This window comes from Lichenostomus cassidix, chromosome Z, assembly GCF_008360975.1.
Source record: "Lichenostomus cassidix isolate B80296 chromosome Z, HeHo_3.0, whole genome shotgun sequence".
Lineage (NCBI taxonomy): Eukaryota > Metazoa > Chordata > Aves > Passeriformes > Meliphagidae > Lichenostomus > Lichenostomus cassidix.
This window is the reverse complement of record NC_139511.1, coordinates 50,763,344-50,781,290: the sequence shown is the minus strand read 5'-3', so window position 1 is coordinate 50,781,290 and position 17,947 is coordinate 50,763,344. Positions and strand designations below refer to the sequence as shown.

General features: G+C 37.5%; 1 protein-coding gene across 4 annotated transcripts in view; it reads left to right on the top strand.

Annotated features, from left to right (window-relative positions):
• Positions 1 to 17,947, top strand: part of ANKRD31 (ankyrin repeat domain 31) — a 64,436-nt gene that overhangs the window by 40,305 nt on the left and 6,184 nt on the right. For 2 of the 4 annotated variants that reach the window (XM_085042220.1, XM_085042219.1), the window contains 3 exons: positions 3,682 to 4,741; positions 6,918 to 7,058; positions 7,643 to 7,733. In XM_085042220.1, coding sequence (XP_084898346.1) covers positions 3,682 to 4,741; positions 6,918 to 7,058; positions 7,643 to 7,733 — 1,292 coding nt within the window. Of the gene's footprint in view, positions 1 to 3,681; positions 4,742 to 6,917; positions 7,059 to 7,642; positions 7,734 to 10,693; positions 10,874 to 17,947 lie in introns of those variants that run through there. The other 2 variants (XR_014846734.1, XM_085042222.1) reach the window with 2 other exon arrangements.

The window sequence follows — 17,947 nt, the reverse complement described above, 5'->3', positions numbered from 1 at the left end:
TAGCTAATGCATATTAATCAGTTGCTCTGCTTACAGAGAGCATTGAAATTAGGTAGTGAATGATAGAAAATGTGTGGAAAAATACAGAATCACAGAATATGCTGAGTTGGAAGTGACCCACAAGGATCATTGAATCCGACTCCTACCCTGCACAGCACCATCCCCAAGAATCACACCATGTACCTGAGAGCACTGACCAAACACTTCTTGAACTCTGTCAGGGTGGTGCTGTGACCACTTCCCTAGGGAGCCTCTTCCAGTGCCCAGTCACCCTCTGGGTGAAGAAGCTTTTCCTTATATCCAATCTAAAACTTCCTTGACATAACTTCAAGCCATTCCCTTGAGTCCTGTCACAGGTCACACCACAGAAAAGAGATCACTGTCTGCCCTTCCTCTTCCCCTCATGAGGAAGTTGTAGACTGCAATGAGGTCTCCCCTCAGTCTCCTTCAGGCTGAACAAACCAAGTGACCTCAGCTACTCCTCGCAGAGCTTCCCTTCAGTGTCCTTCACCATCTTGGTTGTCCTCCTTTGCACAGTCTCTAATAGCCTTACATTAGGCTACTGTGGCACTCAAAGCTACCCCCAGCACTGGAGGTGAGGCTGCCCCAGTGCAGAGCAGAGCAGGACAATCCCCTCCCTTCCAGGGTGGCAATGCTGTGCCTGATTACCCCCAGGAGAGGGTTGGCCCTCCTTGCTGCCAGGGCACTGCTGGCTCGTGTTCAACTTGTCATCAACCAGGACCCCCAGGTCCCTTTCCATGGGGCTGCTCTCCAGCATTTGATTCCCCAGTCTGTTCACACACCCAGGGCTGCCCCGTCCCAGGTGCAGAATCCAGCACTTTTTCTCACTGAACTTCATACAGTTGGTGATTGCCCAGTCCTCTGATCTGTCGCGGTCTTTTTGTGGGGCCTCCCTGATTTCAAGGGAGTCAACAGCTCCTCCCAATTTTGTATTGTCTGCAAACTTGCCTAGTATCTCTTCCAGTCCTGCATTCAAGCCATTTATGAAGTTATTGAAGAGCACAGAGCCTAAAGTGGCTAACCCTGTGAAACAGCACCAGTGACAGGTCACCAGCCTGATGTCACTCCATTCACTAAAATCCTTTGTGCCTGACTCATGAGCTGATTGCTCACCTATCCCATGATGTGTTTACCAGCTGTGTGCTGGACATTTTATCCAGAAGGAGACTGAGAGAAACACTATTGAAAGCTCTACTGAAATCCAGAAAGTTTACATCACCTGGCTTCCCTTGATAACTAGGTGGGTTACCTTGTCATAAAAGGAAATCAGGATAAACAGGACTTGATAAACAGGACTTTCCACTCATGGAGCCTTGATACCTAAGCAGAAATTAGGAAGTGAGATACTGAGTGATTACATTCATTTTGCAGTATCGTGGAGGAAAGTACTAGCAACTTAAGATACTGCTTGGAGTCTCCCTGCCTCTGGTTTGTTTCTTTAGCACCCCTAGATTTGGAGTCTTCAGCCAACAGCCAACAAGAGCCATTTAGAGAAATGGCTTGAAGCATGCTTGCATTCATGTTTTTGTGAGAACAACTAAAATGTGAGCTAGGATTGTCACCTTAGCGTGAGCATGGACTGTGTGAGTTATCAGCTTCATGATGCTAGCATTCACAAGGCCTCTTTTTACTTCTTGCGGAGAAGGACCACTTCAAGGCTGGTCATACAATGAGTACTGATCTAACAGTGTAGCATTCTATTCAACAGTTGCTTCTAGGACAGCTGATGAGGATGTTTACATACTGTTTGTATGGGCAGGATTTGGTTGGTCATGTAAAAGCAGCTGTGTGTAGTTTTCAGGTGGTCCCATGGTAAAACACACAGGCTGGTTGAGCAAAGAGACTGAAATATTTCTGTCACAAGCCATTTTGCCAGCTATGAAATGTAAGATACATAGCTTACACACATTAAAAAAAAAAAAAAAAGGATTTTATTAGAAGAGGAGTTAGGGTTTCAAATCATCCTTGTGAGCAAAATACTGAATTAAGAAATAAGGATAGTAAAATTAATAGCTACACAAACTTACCTGCTTTCTAATATTTAGAGTGAGACTTTATTCCAGAGGGAAGTCATAAATATTTCTGAGCATTGCAGGTACCCTGCAGCTAATGCAACAGCCATCAATCAAAAGTAATGAGCTATATTCCAAATCACATTATATTTCCTTTTTATTATTTATATAGTGAACATTTTATTTTTAATTAATTTGCTTATAACTTTTGTCACACAAGCCATAAAGGTGTAGAAGATCAGGAAGCATCATCTCATTTTCCATCTTCCAGTTGTTCAGTTAGTTGGCCCAGGGAGAGATACAACTAACATTATTCCTTTTCTCTGCTAAGATACAGGTGCTAGCATCTTCTGTTTTAAGGTACTAAGATGTATCTCTTACCTGAGAAAAATGAGCAGAAAAAGAAATATCAAATTTTTTAGTGGCTGTGAGTTACTTTGTCATTTTAGCCACAGTATCTCTGCCTCTTCAGCTGCAGCTTCTTCTGTACCTGTATAGTAATAAAGCAACAAAACTTCCCTGAGAAAGAACTGCTGGAAAAATGTGTGGAGCCTCACTGGCCTGTGTAGAAGTCCATAGCTCTCATGTCTAGCTCAGTGATAGACTGTGTGCTGATGTGTTGATAGTATCATGTATTCTAAGCACATGTGATACCAAGCAATACCTCGGTACAGACAGCAATACTGCCAAGCTGTGTTTTTTCTGTCCTTGTTCTGAGCCATCTAGTCTTGGTGTACCTTTGTCCTGATCCCCTCAGCAGGCTTTTTTGAGACTGGGATGGTGTTACTTCCGTGGCATCTCTGCAGTGGGTGGGCCTAAAAGCAAACCATACTGCAATTCCTTTTCCCACAACTGGTGTTATTTCTCTGTCTTCCCAACATCATGCTAGAGTGGTAGTGATACTGCTTATCCCATGAAAGGGAGTTAGCAGAAAAGGGTATTATGCTGGGCTGATGGCTCTTGTGCCCAAAAAAGTGGGGTAAACAACAAATTTCCTTGCAGCAGAAAGGAGGTAAAGTCTCCCAGGGAAAGAGTCTCACAGGAAGGAGGCTCAGTCTGGGACCAGGGTCTGATGAATGGTGAGGCATTCTCAGATTACACAGGCAACATCCTAAACTGCTCTGTCCTCTTTATTAAAGGTCATGTCGCATTATTACAATTGTAGCTTTATAAAATCTTTTGTTGCGTACACCATAAAAAAATTCTGTAGTATTCAGTAGCTCATGCTGAGCTAATTTTAAAAGGCTACCAAATTAGATCCTCAAACATGGAATTCAATGAACTACTGTGATTTGTGGTGATAAAAGAACAGCCAATGATAATACAGTCCCAATTTTGATTCTTTGAATAAACAGTGGTATAGGAGTGCAAGGCTATTACTAAAGTTTTGATGCTTTACATCCTAATTCTATGGGATTCCCACTTGCATCTTACTATCTACATCCTGCTATGTGATTCTGCACTTTGTTGTCCATAAACCTGGAATTTGAACATTGAACTTCATACCTGATAAAAATGTTAGTCAAATTTTAAGTGTTTGCAGAGTTCTTTGAAACATATTCTTGTTCTTTGTGGGTTACATCTATTGAACTGTTTTAATTTTGTATTTACAATAACTTTATTGTCCTTATTTTTTTGTTTTCTATAGGGCTTCAGTGGAATCATTTAAAAAAGGTGCACTGAGGAAAGAACTAGTTGACCTTGCTTCTAGGCAAAAGAGTCTGTTGACTGTTGCCCAAAACCAGGAAAAATTAGTGCAGAAAATACAAAATTACAGAAAAACAAAGCAAATGTTTAATTCATCATCAGAGAAGCAAATCTCAAAGTTAGTTATTTTCCATGGAAATGATACAAGACAAAGTTTAACTGCTAATGAAATCATGTGTCCTGACACAGTTGCATTTAGTATGGGTCTTGGTGCCGGCACGCCTAATGGAAACAGAGTAGGAGCACATGTCTCTTTAGAAAATAGATTTTCAGCTCAGGAGTGCATCCAGCATCCACACATCTACTTGAGTGAGACCAGAGCAAATAAAGAAGCAATTACAAGCAAAGAGGTTTCTGATCATGCTTTGACATCTGAAAACAGGGTAAGAGAATATCCCTTTGACAATATGTCAAGGCTGACAAATGCTGCAGAAGTGATGACATTGTCTGTTATGAAACCTACTGTTTCCACTGCTAAAACAAAGTGCTCACAGCAAAAAGACATTGATTGTGTAGCAATTGTTGGACAAGGAAACGACTCTTTAAATCCCACTTCAGTGACCAACACATTAAATACTGTAGAACCCCGAAGCACTGTTGTCAATAAGAATGTGTGTCAGACAGCCAGCAACTGCAAGCAGGTTCTTACACATGAGGAACTACACAGATATGCAAATAAGAAAGAAGCTTTCCAGCAGCAGCAGCCGCAGCAAATAATTTTGTTAGCACCTACAAAGAACTTCTCTAATACTTTGCAGCAAATGGTCATTCAGGATAGTGAGAATTCATTTAATGCCAACTTGGTGCTTACAAATCTTACCTCAAATAAAGATTCTCCAGTAAATGTCAGTGAGAAATCTTCACAGAGCTACAGTAATCAGGGATGGGAACAAAAACAATTGAGGTATGGGCGGAAGAGTAACAAAAAGCATCAATTGATAGATCTACTTGAATTGGGAAGGATAAAGCCAGGAGAAAACGTTTTAGAATTCAAACTGCAGGTAATTATTGAGAAATTATAATATTAGTAGATAATGAAAATACCCCACAGACTAAAATGGGGAAATGACATTTCTCATGGTTTAGTCTGCGTCTCCAGCACTTAATAGTGAATATTTTTATTCATTGGTTATATGTAACTGTTCATTAGTTTAAAAGGAAAGTGCTGTGGATAAAGTCTTCTGTGAGCTCATAATTTTAAGACCCAGAATATTGCATATGTAAAATTTGTGTTTAACTTTGCATTACCAGCTCATTAACATTTCCTATTGCTAGAACCAGAGTGGAATCTTTGGCTGATCTACGGGGTGTAATACCTGATTTCCATACTAGAAGGAGCAGGAATGTAAATGTTTTTATAACTTAATGTCATTCTTGGAAACAGCTGTCAAGTCCCTCAAATAAAAAATGTGGCATCAAGGATTTCTTAGTGCTGTAATAGGCATGAATACAAGCAAAACTACTTACTTACATGCTAGCTGGTTCTATGAGCTTACAGTCTGGTATGAACCATATTTGAAAAACAAAGAAAAAGAAACTTCTTTTTTTAATACAAAAGCATGTCCCTGTCCCTCTAAATACAGAGGAGCACAACAGCTGCCAGGGGCCTGGCTTAGTATTGAGCATATAAGGGAATCATTGACTGAATTCCCAGATGTGAGCTAGTTAGTTTCCAGGGCAGTGTATTGATAAAAACATAGAAAGTTATTTTCAGCCAATTTGCCAGATTAGTTAATGTAGAAAGAGCTCCTTTTCCTACATGTATAATCTTCTCAGGAATGCTTTTCTGCTGAGAGTTGCCATTTCATGTGGTCTCATGTTTTGTAACACAGGGAAGTGTAAGTCACAAGGATTGACATTAGGCTGTATGATAGGTATGTAGACATGCTTATTTTCTTTAAAGAGCATGTATATTCCTTTGAACTGCAAGATGATTAAGTGGAAGCATGAAGAATTCAGTGTGTCTACTAATATGACTAGCATGTAATTTTTCAAGACAGTTATCTGTGATACCAGCTTGATGCATGTGGATCCTAAGGAATTTTGCCCCCATGCTGTAAGTACTGGTGTACTGAAGTCAGTGATCTTTACTAGGATGAAAGTGGCACTGATTTATATCTTGGCAGACAGGAAATTGAAATTTAGAAGCCACTGTCTGTTGCGTTGCAAGGAGGAGATGATCAGTAAATTTCCCTTCTTTATCATTATAGAGATGTACTTGACAACAACATACAGCTAGTACATAGTCCTTAGTTAAAGTTAGCTTTGGGCAGGCAGAACGCAGTTATTGAATGCTGTAGACCAAGGCTGTGAAACTGTGAACAGCATTGAGTGCTCATTGAAATAGTTGCGTTAATCATCTTAATTTAAATTCTTAAAGACACTCCAAGCTAGTGGATATGGTAGGAGGTGGTGCAGTATTTGCTGGTGCATCATGCTCTTATTCGGGTAGTTTAACCTTATGAATGATTAGTTACCTTACTAAGTTCTAACAGAGTTCATCAGCAGCTAATTGTTGCATTATTCAGCTGTGTTAGTCTAACTGAGCAAATAGGAAAAAACCAAGATTTACTCAACTGTAAACAACTAAAACTTGTGCTTCTGGAAAGGTGTAAATGTTTGCAGACCTGGGGTGTATTAACATTAGGAAAGAAGCATTAACCATAAGTTCTTTTATACTTAATGTTGCATAAGGTAAGGCTGTCAGGTTCCTCCTAAAACATATAAGTGATATTTCTTGACATAAGTGAAATTTTTGTGCAAATATGTTTTATGTTTGAATCACTGCTGAAACTTCACTCTGACATGCATGTACCACATGTAGCAGTTTCTTATTGCACAGATTTGCCTCTCACAAGTGCCTGCGATCACTATTGCAAATTAATTTTTTCAAAGCCTAGTTACATATAAGAGGAACTAAGATACAAATACAGTTCTCCCTACACACAGAGAGATTTGTCCTCTGATTGGCTAAAACATCTTATTCTGGTGGAATAAATCCTCTTATTATACACAGTTTCTGATAGTGGCGTTACATTATTTAACTTTTTTTCTGAGAAAAACAGAATTAATGGCAACTTTTCAGCTGTATTGTTCTTCAGCATTTTTCATGTTTCAAGGATCCTATTTCATATATGTTAATTTATTAATTGAAATTACTTCTTTTTTTGCTTTTAGGAATTTAGTCATAAAGCTACACTCTTAAAGAATGGCAAGATCAGAACCAGCAAGGGTCAAATACTGCAGAATCCACTTCAGTGGGTTAAAGACCTATTAGGAAGTGATATTTCTGTGACTTGGAAGTATGTGTGGAATAAGGTAGGTCTGATCTGATTCCCAAAGTTAGCAATAATAAATGGCTATACCAAGTTTCACTAAACTAGATCTCCTTACTGTTCTTAAAGCAAAAGAGGGTACAAGCTTAAATTTTAAGTGTCTTCTTACTTTTAATGAATGAGCCGTAAAGAAAGAGCTACATAGCTGTAGCTGTACAGTGATGAAATAGTCATGAGTGTTGAAAGAATGTGGAATGCTCACACTGTAAGCTAGCAGGGATTTGAAAGAGTAGCTTTAAAGATGATTAAGCTTGATAAGAAAAGCTGAAAGGTAGTTTGAATAAAAAGGAGCAAGCTTATTGAAATATCAGAATATCACGGACAAATGTTGCAAAAACACTGGTAGAGTTTAAAAGGCTTTGCACATGGGCCGTATTACGCTTGGATTTTTTAAATTTAGAATTCATATTAGCATAATTTCTCCTTGATCTTGACAGATGCACATTAGACTGATAACTGCATAAACTCAGTTTTATAAGAAAACTGAAATTTTTTTACCTATCAGAAAAAAACCAAAAAACCCACTAATTAAAACAAACAGTTATCCATCTAGATTTCTTTGCACAGGTCACGTATCTCGGGAAGGAATTGTCAAAATTTATTGTTGACGAAGTTTCCAGTGAGCTGGAGTTACCAACACAGGAAGGAGAGCCTTTGGGTATGTACCACTTAAAATCTAATATTCTCCATGACTGAAAGCAGTAGAGAGTGATTTCTAAAGAACTTAAATCCCAAAATTCCTCTGTTTCTTTCTGATTTTTTTTCTGGGGTGTATGGTTATCACTGACCTTTAACTTGAAATGTAAATAGTATCAGAACTTGTACATGAAGTCTAAAGAAGTACACTTCTTCCTTAAATTCGTTGTGTGAGGAGAATAGTTACTAATGATTTGTTTGCTGTGTAAAAAAAATATTTATTCTCTAAAAAGAAATAGTCAAAAGAAACAAAGTGCATTAATGTGACAAAATGACACCGAACAATTTTTTCAGAACTGCCTGGCAGACTTAAGAACTTCAGTCTCATTTTGATAAGCAGTGCGTTCTTAGGGAAACAAGTCCCTTTGACAGCCGGTTGTACTTGGACTCCAAAAACCTTTTGGGCTTTTGGGATTGGTTCTGTTAGTTTGGTGAGACACCACGCATCATGTGATACGGGGGCTGGTCTGTTTTTAACATGCTAAAATTAAAAGATAATACTTCAAAATAACTAACTCTATATTCAAACTACCATGTTTTACTGGTATTTGCATCAGGCTAGGAGCATCCAGAGAATGAGTTTATTTTGCCTTGCTTCAGTAGCTCCAGTTTATACCAGGCATAAGTGACAGAACTGGATTTAGTTTCCTGTCTTTTTAATAGGCCCTTGAAAATTTCACTAGTGCTTCTGAATTATTCTGAAAAATTTATGAGAAACATTGTAACTTCTAGAACAGAGAAATAAATTTATTAAAAAACTACTCTTGACAAACAAAAATCAGCCTGAAGATCAGTAAGTGTTTTTCCCGAGTAGTCTGGGGTCATCTGGAAAAGAGCATTTAAGGAAGACTTTTTGTGGTGCGTAATTTGACAGTAACCGCTGCCTAACCATTAGCCTTAGGTGAGAAATTGAGGGAGGGAAAAGTTAAAGTGTTCTCAGTTTCAGTTCCATTTCAGATACTATGTGGCCAGATATGTAGGACATTAAACAGTGCCTTAAATTGTTTCAGCGGAGGATTAACGTATTGTTTTTTGAGAGCAGTTGTGGTCATTGGGCAAGCCTTGAATGGCCTCCAAGCTCAGTTGAGGAGTTACCTTGTTCCAAGTGCTCTACCCGACACACACATTGCCTGCAGCCAGCCTGCTCAAAAGCAGAGGAAAATTTGCTGGTATTGATGTGAACTATTCCGTACCGCTTGCCTGGAGACATTCCCAGGCACTCTTTCACTTTTCTAATATACTTAGAGCTTGCGTGTAATATATAGTAGAAGTTTTTCCTTCTTGTTAAAGAATTAAACTTCTTTTCATCTTACTGTATTAATGAGTTTATTTTTTTTCTGTGCCTCCCAGAGCATTGTTAAAAAAGAAGACTGGGGCGTGGGAATTTGAGCAATTTTTTTAAATACCCCTCCCTCACTCTCCTTGTAGCTTCCCAGACCTTGGCTTAGTGTTCATTAACCTACTGTATGAAGAACATGGAGAAGCAAGAGGAAAATTATATATGCAGTGGCTGCATCTAGTTATCTTGTAATAGAAAGAAGCAGCTACCAATGAACTTTCTGTACAGCCCAGTTCAGGAAGCATGTCCTAGGAGCCTCTACCAAATCAAGGCCCCTTGGCAAGACAAGAGGAGTTGCTGTTCTGTGGTGGCCAACATAAGGAACGATCCAGTTTTTCAGCTTGGTTGAGATTAATAAGGTGCTTCAAGGTTTGTGAGGCATCAGACTTCTAACTACCTTAAGGGTGTTAGTACAAAAAACTTGAAGAGCCCATGGAGTAAAGCAGGTATTTAATAGAAGCATTAGAGATTGCAATTTTGGAATTGGTCATCTAAATCCTAACTAAATTTCAGTTTATGTTCAGTTCAATTTCTTTGAGTCTGAGTCTTTAGTCTCTTCTAGGATCATGCTAGCAGAGAGCAAGAGTTACTGTCTTCAAGACTGCGTGATAATTAAACATTAAGAAAATAAGAAGTGCTTTTAAACTGTATCTGTATATAGGAATGCATAAGAAACAGTTATTATATCGCTTAGAATTTCTCTGTGCTTTCTGATACATGTAATGATGACATAATGTTTGCTAAAAATGATCAAGAATAACAAGAATTCAGAAGCAGATGTCAGCTGAAGAACAGATGTGTGTTGCAGAGCAAATGTTGATGTTACATATTTCACATTGAAATTCCAGCAAAGAGACTTAAAAGAAAAGCTTTTTCAGTTGTTACAGTAAGTGTGATATGCACATTCATTTTGCAGATTGCTATTTCAGGAAGACTTTCTTTGGAAAACAGCATGACTAGTCCAATTCTTGTGCTCTGGCAATCCCTTACTGCCTTTAATAACCATTAGCCATTGCAGAGATTAAAACAGCTCTCATTCACCTTTAGTCCATGAAAGATCCCAAAGTTGTATGGAAGAAGTCTTTTCAAGGGAACCTAAATTTCTTAATGACTGAACTATAAGTTGTTTTGGAAGGTTTATGTTAGTGTTTTTTCAGGTGTAGAGTATAAATTGAGCAACTGAATGCAGTAGGAACGCTTGAAAGCAAGTAAGAAAGTTGTGCTGTGATCGTATGTGATATGGTATGTTTCTGTTTTCCTTGAGACAAGCAATGAAATACATATATTTAATGGGGTACTTTTCAAGTTAGAGTTTTGTGGCATCTAGTGTAGTTTCGCCAAGGAAGAAATATATTAAAAAAAGAATAAAAAAGAGCCCAAATAATTTTACACCAGGCACCGCTGGGCTGGTAAAGGAGAAGAGGAAAGTCTGCCCTTACACATGTTAGGTGATGCCAGGCTAAGTGAAAATATAGAGAAACAAATCAAGAAAAATAAAAAGCATAACTGGTCTGTGCATTAAACCACCAGTGTTAAGTGATACTTTTTGTTCTTCAAACAAAAGTATATTTTCATGCTCTCAGGGAAGACTTTCATCACAAGGAGCCCCAGCACCATCAGAGTCCTGGTACTATCTCCATTTCTCAGCCTCTTAGGAGCTTTGACCTGAGTAATATGCAGCCAAACACCACATCCTTGCCACAAATACAAGTTGTGAGAGCTGTGTGCTGTAGGAGAAGCAGCTGTTGCCAGGGAATTTATGAGTAAGTGTTTTTTTACCACTTGAAAAACCCTAATGGTGGTAGCAAGGGCTATGAAAGCAAAAACAGAAGTAGGTGGCATGGAATTGATTTGTGTGTGGGAGAGAAAGAGTGCTGGGAAAAATGATGATGGTGCTGTGGGGCTGGATTGATCTAAATGACCCAACAGCAACGTTTTTTGGAGCTCAGTATGGTGGACTCTCCTGTGTCCAAATTAGAAATATTTTGCTATTTCGATGTAGTTAACAAAATAACTCCATAGCATTTTGAGTACTCAGTTAAATGTCTCCTAAAGATAATAGCATAGAGAAATGTTTTCTGGATTTAGATGAAGAAATATGATACACAAGCATTGCTAAATGATCTCATGTAATCTAATTTAAAGGGTGATATGGAAATGCTCCTGAATATGCTCTGACCTTTGTGGAGTTGACTGAGCTTGTAACTTTGTGTTTCGAGTATTACATTTTTACACTGATTGCACATTAAACCTTATCTGTAATACTTGTATTATTTGAACAGTGCCTATTGCACTTGATCTTGTATTTTTGCCTCTGCAACCTGAGATTAAACTGCAAAGGGACAGCCCTGACTGACCACAGTGCAAAGTCAGAGTGATCAGCTCAAACCCCAGTGCCAGGTAATACTGCGCTGATGTGGGTAACAGTGGCTAGCCGGGTCTGTGTGGAAGGCAGTAAGACAGAAAACAGAGGTGATCCTAATCTTTGTCAGTCATCATAAACTCAGAGTGTATCCACACTTCAAAGCAATTCTTGAAGCTTCTGTACCTAGGCCTTACAGCTACTTTGCAAAGGATTAAGCTGAGAAACCTCTGCAGAAAATGCTTTGTTATTCCACTTTTTTTTTTTTTTTTAATAGAAGCAAACAGGCTTAGCATCTTAAATGCCAGGGCAGAATATTTAGAAGAAGGTGTTCTTTAAAGTTACAAAAAATACATTCTGTAATAGATTGTTTTCACATATATATAAAAAAACCCAGATTGAACTGCTCTTTGATATGAATTGAAAAGTAACACAGGTTATGGCTTACAGGAGTTATGTTTCTTTGCTGAACAAATGAACAGCCACACTGACATTTTGTCAAATATGGCTACTAGTTATAGTCCTGTTTACCAAAAAATTGGTCTTGTAGCATATATGGTCCTTGCCATCTTACCATCAGGATGCTCAGTCCTGTCCGGAAACAGTTACAGCAAGAGTCTAGAGTAATTTTGTAGCAAAAGTAACCATTAACAGACATTGGAGATTATGCAAAATTAAAAATCTATATTATAATAAAAATTAATAAATTGGAAATTTACAGAAATGTTGCTCCATATCTAAATTTTTGTTCATACCTACTATAATTGCTCTGCCAACTGAATGAAAAAAGCTGCAGAACATGTAGTATAAGACTTCAAAAATTTAACCACATCTCAGTTTTGATATCTTTACCTTGTGGATCCTAAATGTTTTGCATACAGGTCCGAGGAGAAACTTCTCGAGTTCCATAGTCTGACCAAATTTTTTAAAACGAACTGTAAAAAGCAAACTCCTACTTGAGAAAGAAATTCTTCTGCAAGCAACTCTCTCAGGATTAGTATTTCATTAAGTCTCTTAAATGAAGTTCTGTAAGTGCTGTGAGAAGGCCCATAACCCATAGATATATTTGCTGCATTGGTTTGCCCTGTACTTGTGTTTCCAAAGAACTAGGCACATACACAATGCCACTGCTCTTTTACTTTGTGCTAAAAAAAAATCTGAGTGTAAAGCTCAGCTGTATAAATTGACTTTAAACTAGTTTACTTTCTGGGCTTTGCTAGTCCTAGAATATGATAGAAGAGTAATTAATTTCAGTTTTCTTGCTAGTCAGTGTTCCTGTCTTGTGCACCAATACAAAGTTGTAATGCTGATATGGCTGATGTAACAGCAGGATATTTTAAAATCCATGTGAATCATTCCAGTAAAATGATTCCAGTAAAACCTAGCTATTACGTATTTCAGTACTGTCCTAGACAGGTGTAAAGTCAAGCTACTAGAAAACATTGCATGTGTGTATTTGTAACAATCTTCCATGATACTTTAGATTGTGAACTTTTCAGGAGAGGGATCTCATACTTGTCTTTGAACTGGTTAAAGATACTTTGTAATACAATCCAAACAACAAGTCTAGTCCCTTGTGCAATAACGTATTTTGTGCTGCACTGTACTGCATGTCAGAACCCCAAGTTCTGCTTAGGCTCAGACAATTGTGTCAGAAACTACTTTCTCTAGAAAACTTTACTGTTCTCATCCTCATGTTTTTGAAGGAAAGTGGAAAAAGATGATGAATATCATTAGTGGTTGAAAAGTCAAGATGCAAACTGGGAACCCCAAGTGTATTAAACCTAACAAAAATGGAATGGCTTAAAGGAACTTGATTCTGTATATCTGAATATTTTGGACTGGGTATTATTGAAGTAGTAGCTTATCATACCATCAATAATGGCGATAGTAATGTGAAAGAGAAGTACTTGAAATGTTTGAAAACCCCCAGCAAACAAACCACATACAACAAAACCAAACCCCTGATATTAAAAATATGTTTTTTCCTCCTTACATATGATAGAATGTTTATCAACTACACTATGGCCCATTTACGTAACTTGAAAAGACAGGGAGATATATTATTTGTATTTTGTACCTTGAAAGAAAAGTAAGATTGTAGACAAAAATGGGTACCCATAATATTTTTAAATCTCAGGGATATTTCAAGGTGCAACTGTTACACTGTTTTCTCTTCTCTATGGCTTACAGACAAAATACTTGAAAGTATTTTGCACTACTATAAAATACCACTTACTTACTTTATGTACTTAGATACTTTATGAAGAATTACACAGTTCCGTCTGCAGAATTTACAAAGCTATATTTTTTAGTAACTGCATACCATGGTTAAAGTATAGGCTTCCTTCATCTTCCTTTATGAAATCCTCTGCCTGCTGTTATTTGACTGTCAGCAGGGTAGAAGGTGGAATGTCACATGACTGATTCAGACTTGATCTATGTGGCCAGCAAGAGCCAAACAAAAATCAGTTTACAGGGGGCCCAAAATTGTGGGGGGAGTGGTGGGGGGAGGTGCGGGGGTGGACATGGAGCTACATCTCCAGTCCCTGGTAGCTGGAGAAACAGCTATCAGGGACTGCATGCCACAGAAGCCAATTTTAACTATATAATGTCTGTATTTCTTGTCTATAAGCTGGGTTTTTCTGAAACTGGAAAATCATTTCAGAAGAAGTGTGATTCACAGAATCATAGGCAAACATAGGTTCAGTGGGACCTCTGGAGGTCTTTAGTCCAACCTTCTGTTCAAAGTAGGACCAGTTTCCAAGTTAGATAAGGTTTCTCAGTGCCTTGTCCAATCCAATTCTGAATATTTTCTGGGATGGGATTACCCCATCTGAATTACCCCATTATATCTAGTGGGAAACTTGCTTGTTAAAATTTGTAACCTTGCACCTTTTTGTTTGATATAACAGTGTTCCCCTAACAGTGAAAAACAGTTCCCCTGAGAAGACCAGCTGAGAGTACTTAAACTGACTTGTAGTCGAGTGCTTTGAACATTGGCTTTCTGGCCTTTTTACTGTGTGAAACAAGTTGTAAAGAAATCCTTTGATAACCCACTCACCCCCTTAATTCATCAGGTGCACTATAACATTTTCATCTGCTTTGGTGGTCTCATGGAGACTGAGAGAAGACTGAGACAAACAGAACTGTTGTAGATAATTTCCTAGAACACATCTTTTCTTGTCTTACCTACGAAAGCAATAAATGCAAGGCCGTGTGAGCACAGGAAGCTTCAAGAGGCACTGGCTTCACCCGCTGCTTAGCTTTAAAGAGAGAAGACAGCCTATTTTGACACCATATTGGTAATAGGAAGTGAAAGCATTTAGGAGATTACTTGATGATTTTACCTTGGGAAGTGTTCAGATTATAGTACACTTCTATCTTTTTTTTAGGAATCCCTTTTAACAAGGTTACAACAAATCTTTTAAACAGAACAATTCAGTCTTTCAGTCGCCACAGGATAATGGTGTAGGAGAAGGCTCTAGAAGTTGTTCTGAAGTTGTACGTAAAACTCAACAAATGAATCACAGCCACTGTAGATTTTGCCAGTGCATGAAAAACAGGAGCTGTTGGTTTTTCAAATAGCCTATCTGACCTGAACTGAAACTTGCTTTATAACTTGTCTTCTGTTTCTTCCAATCTGCATCTCAGTCTGCTATAAACTGCCAAGAATTTTAAAGTGTTCTGGTTTTAATTCTCCCAGTTTGGCCCTGAAACTTTTTATGCAGTATCTTTGCACGTTAAATTTAGGTTTTCTAAAATGGTTAGAAATTATTCTAGAGAAAATGGTAGAGAACCATTTTCCTTTCAAGTAAGTATACAAGTGAATAATTTTATAATCAAGTCTAGAACAATAACTTAGTAAGTTCACAAGAAAGAATTGTATGCTGGAAACCTACACCCTTTTAGTCATACCAAGAAATAGTCCTACAATTAGTTTTGTACCAGTCTTTGTGCCTTTTAAGAAGGGATACTATTATCTGCATTTGTTGACGTTGAGCTCAAGCTCAGTAATTTGATATTTAAATAGAGTGATTGACTTAATTAAGAAACTGAAAGACCATCTGGACAGCTGTGTAAAAATATTTTTGTGAGAAAAATGGGACTAGCCATTTTGTTTTATTTTAGAAGTATTTATTTATTTTATTTTTGTTTTATTTTATTTTTATTCTGTTTTAGTCTATCCAGTTTTATTCTATTCTATTCTATTCTATTCTATTCTATTCTATTCTATTTTGTTCTATTTTTTTGTCTTTATAAATTCAGTTTTGAAGGTGGACTCTTTTATGGGAGGATGTGCACATTTCCCAGTTAGTATTGGCATGTATGTCAATCCTACCTCTCTCACCTTTTGGGGAAAATCATATCTATATCAAAGAAGGTAAGCGCAACTAAGATTTAAATTGTCATTTTGTTTCTCTGAGAGGTTATTGAAGCATCACTGGATTTCTACAGTACATTGGCAGACTTGACTTTGCCACATTGTTAAATGAATAACCTAACAATATCTTGATACACCAATCCAAGGTCTCTGAAGAATAATAATTCAAAATGTGTCACATACAAAGTATTTGTTAACTGTGTAACAGGCATATACCCGAGGATACTGTGTAATTTCATGATGTAGGCAGAAGTTTAATGGAAAATAATGTGTTCATATCACTTATCTGGGCAATGCTTTAAAGAAATATTTCTACTGTGCATTTTTCAGATATTTAGAAATAGATGAACTGTTAACTGTGTCTCTTGAAAAGGTATAACATCCTTGGGTTCTTTTGTGGGAATAATACTTTCTACCACATGAAACAAAATAATTTGAGATTTAATCATAAGCCTTGAAACTGATGCTTTAGAATAAAAGGCATGAATACTTGATCTTTAATCATGTCTGCAATGCAGACACAGTGCATCAAGAAAGGCCACCATTACTGGATGCTTTGAAAGGTGAATGATTCTAAACACTTAATTTTTTCTTCTGCTTTATGACATTGGTTTTGCCAAACTCACTGGAGGACAAAAAGCAAAAATGAACTTCTGAGGAATACTATCCTTTATTGAGTGGAGAAAGAAATATTTCTTTCTCAGGTCCAGCATTTTATCTAGAAGAAATATAATAGAATAATGAATTGTGAAAGTATGAATGAAATTCCACATTACTGCTATACAAATTTTAGTCATAGGCAGATGATGAACTGAACCTATAGATCATCCACAGTGAGTCATGTGTGATAGGTGAAGGGAAAAAGTGTAGGCTAAGGTACTATCAGGAGGTGCTCTATGTCATTCTGGCACTGCTACAGCTGTACTATGAATTATCTGGTCATTATAGTCCATTAAGTAGCTTCCGAACTCAAATGATTTATTTATTACAGTCATGCTATAAATAATCTTCAGTGTTTTTTCAAAGGGTCATAATTACCAATGCAGAAAATACAATGTGCATAATTTAGGGTGGCTTGATAAATTAATTCTTGAGGAAAAGGTATTTTCAGCATTGGGATGGAGATGGACACAAAGGATCATAATACAATTAGCCAAAATCCCTGTGGCCTGTATCTCATAGTGGGTGAACAGCACCTTAACTTTAGGTGTCTGACTGATGTGGTTGATCTGATCATTAGAACAAGATGACTCCTTACTGATTGGTTTGTAAGGACAGAGACCTTGGACTCCAGCATTTACAAGAGGAAAAAAACATTGACATTTATATCATGTGAAGTGAATCAAGAACTGTGGCGAGACCTGGAGAAAAGCAAATGCATTTGGAGGTAAAAAAAATATTAAATTACTTGGAAAGCATATTTTGTCAGATAAAGGTCTGATCTTAGAATGGCAATCTGTACACACATTTCTCTTTCTTCAAAACACCAGGCCTTGATCAGCTGAAAGAAAAGTTACTTTCAAAATTACCATCAGTATGGGAAGAATTATTATGCCTCAATTCAGTAGCAGCCTTTTTTCAAAGACAGAGAAGGGCCCAAAATGTTGTTCGTGTGAAGTGCTGGCTGTCATTTCTGAAGCCTTACTTGGTCTGAATAGACAATGTTTGTTGGAACTCCTTGATTGTGACTGGTCTTCTCTAAGTTCTTGAGGAGAGTGTGGATAAGGCCCAAGAAACTTGAAAGCACTTAAGACAGATTTTTTTTGTTCTATTAATACTTCCCTGTGGCACTCTAGATCAAATGCTGTCACCTTTAAGTGTGTTGTTCTTAGATCTTCTCTTTGCTTACGCATCTGTAGCCCATATCTAGACTAGCTGTGCTGAACCAGATCCTTTTGAGTCAAAAGAATAAAATCTCCTGTGACTTTGACAGATACTGCAAATCAGTTCACCTGTCCCTCAGATCTGATAATAATCATTACCTCTTTTACAGAAGCATTTCAACTGGATTTGCTGAGCCCTGTCAATTTACTGAAATATGTTGCTTAAATGGCAAGAGCATTTAAATTCTTTTACAAATAATTTACACAC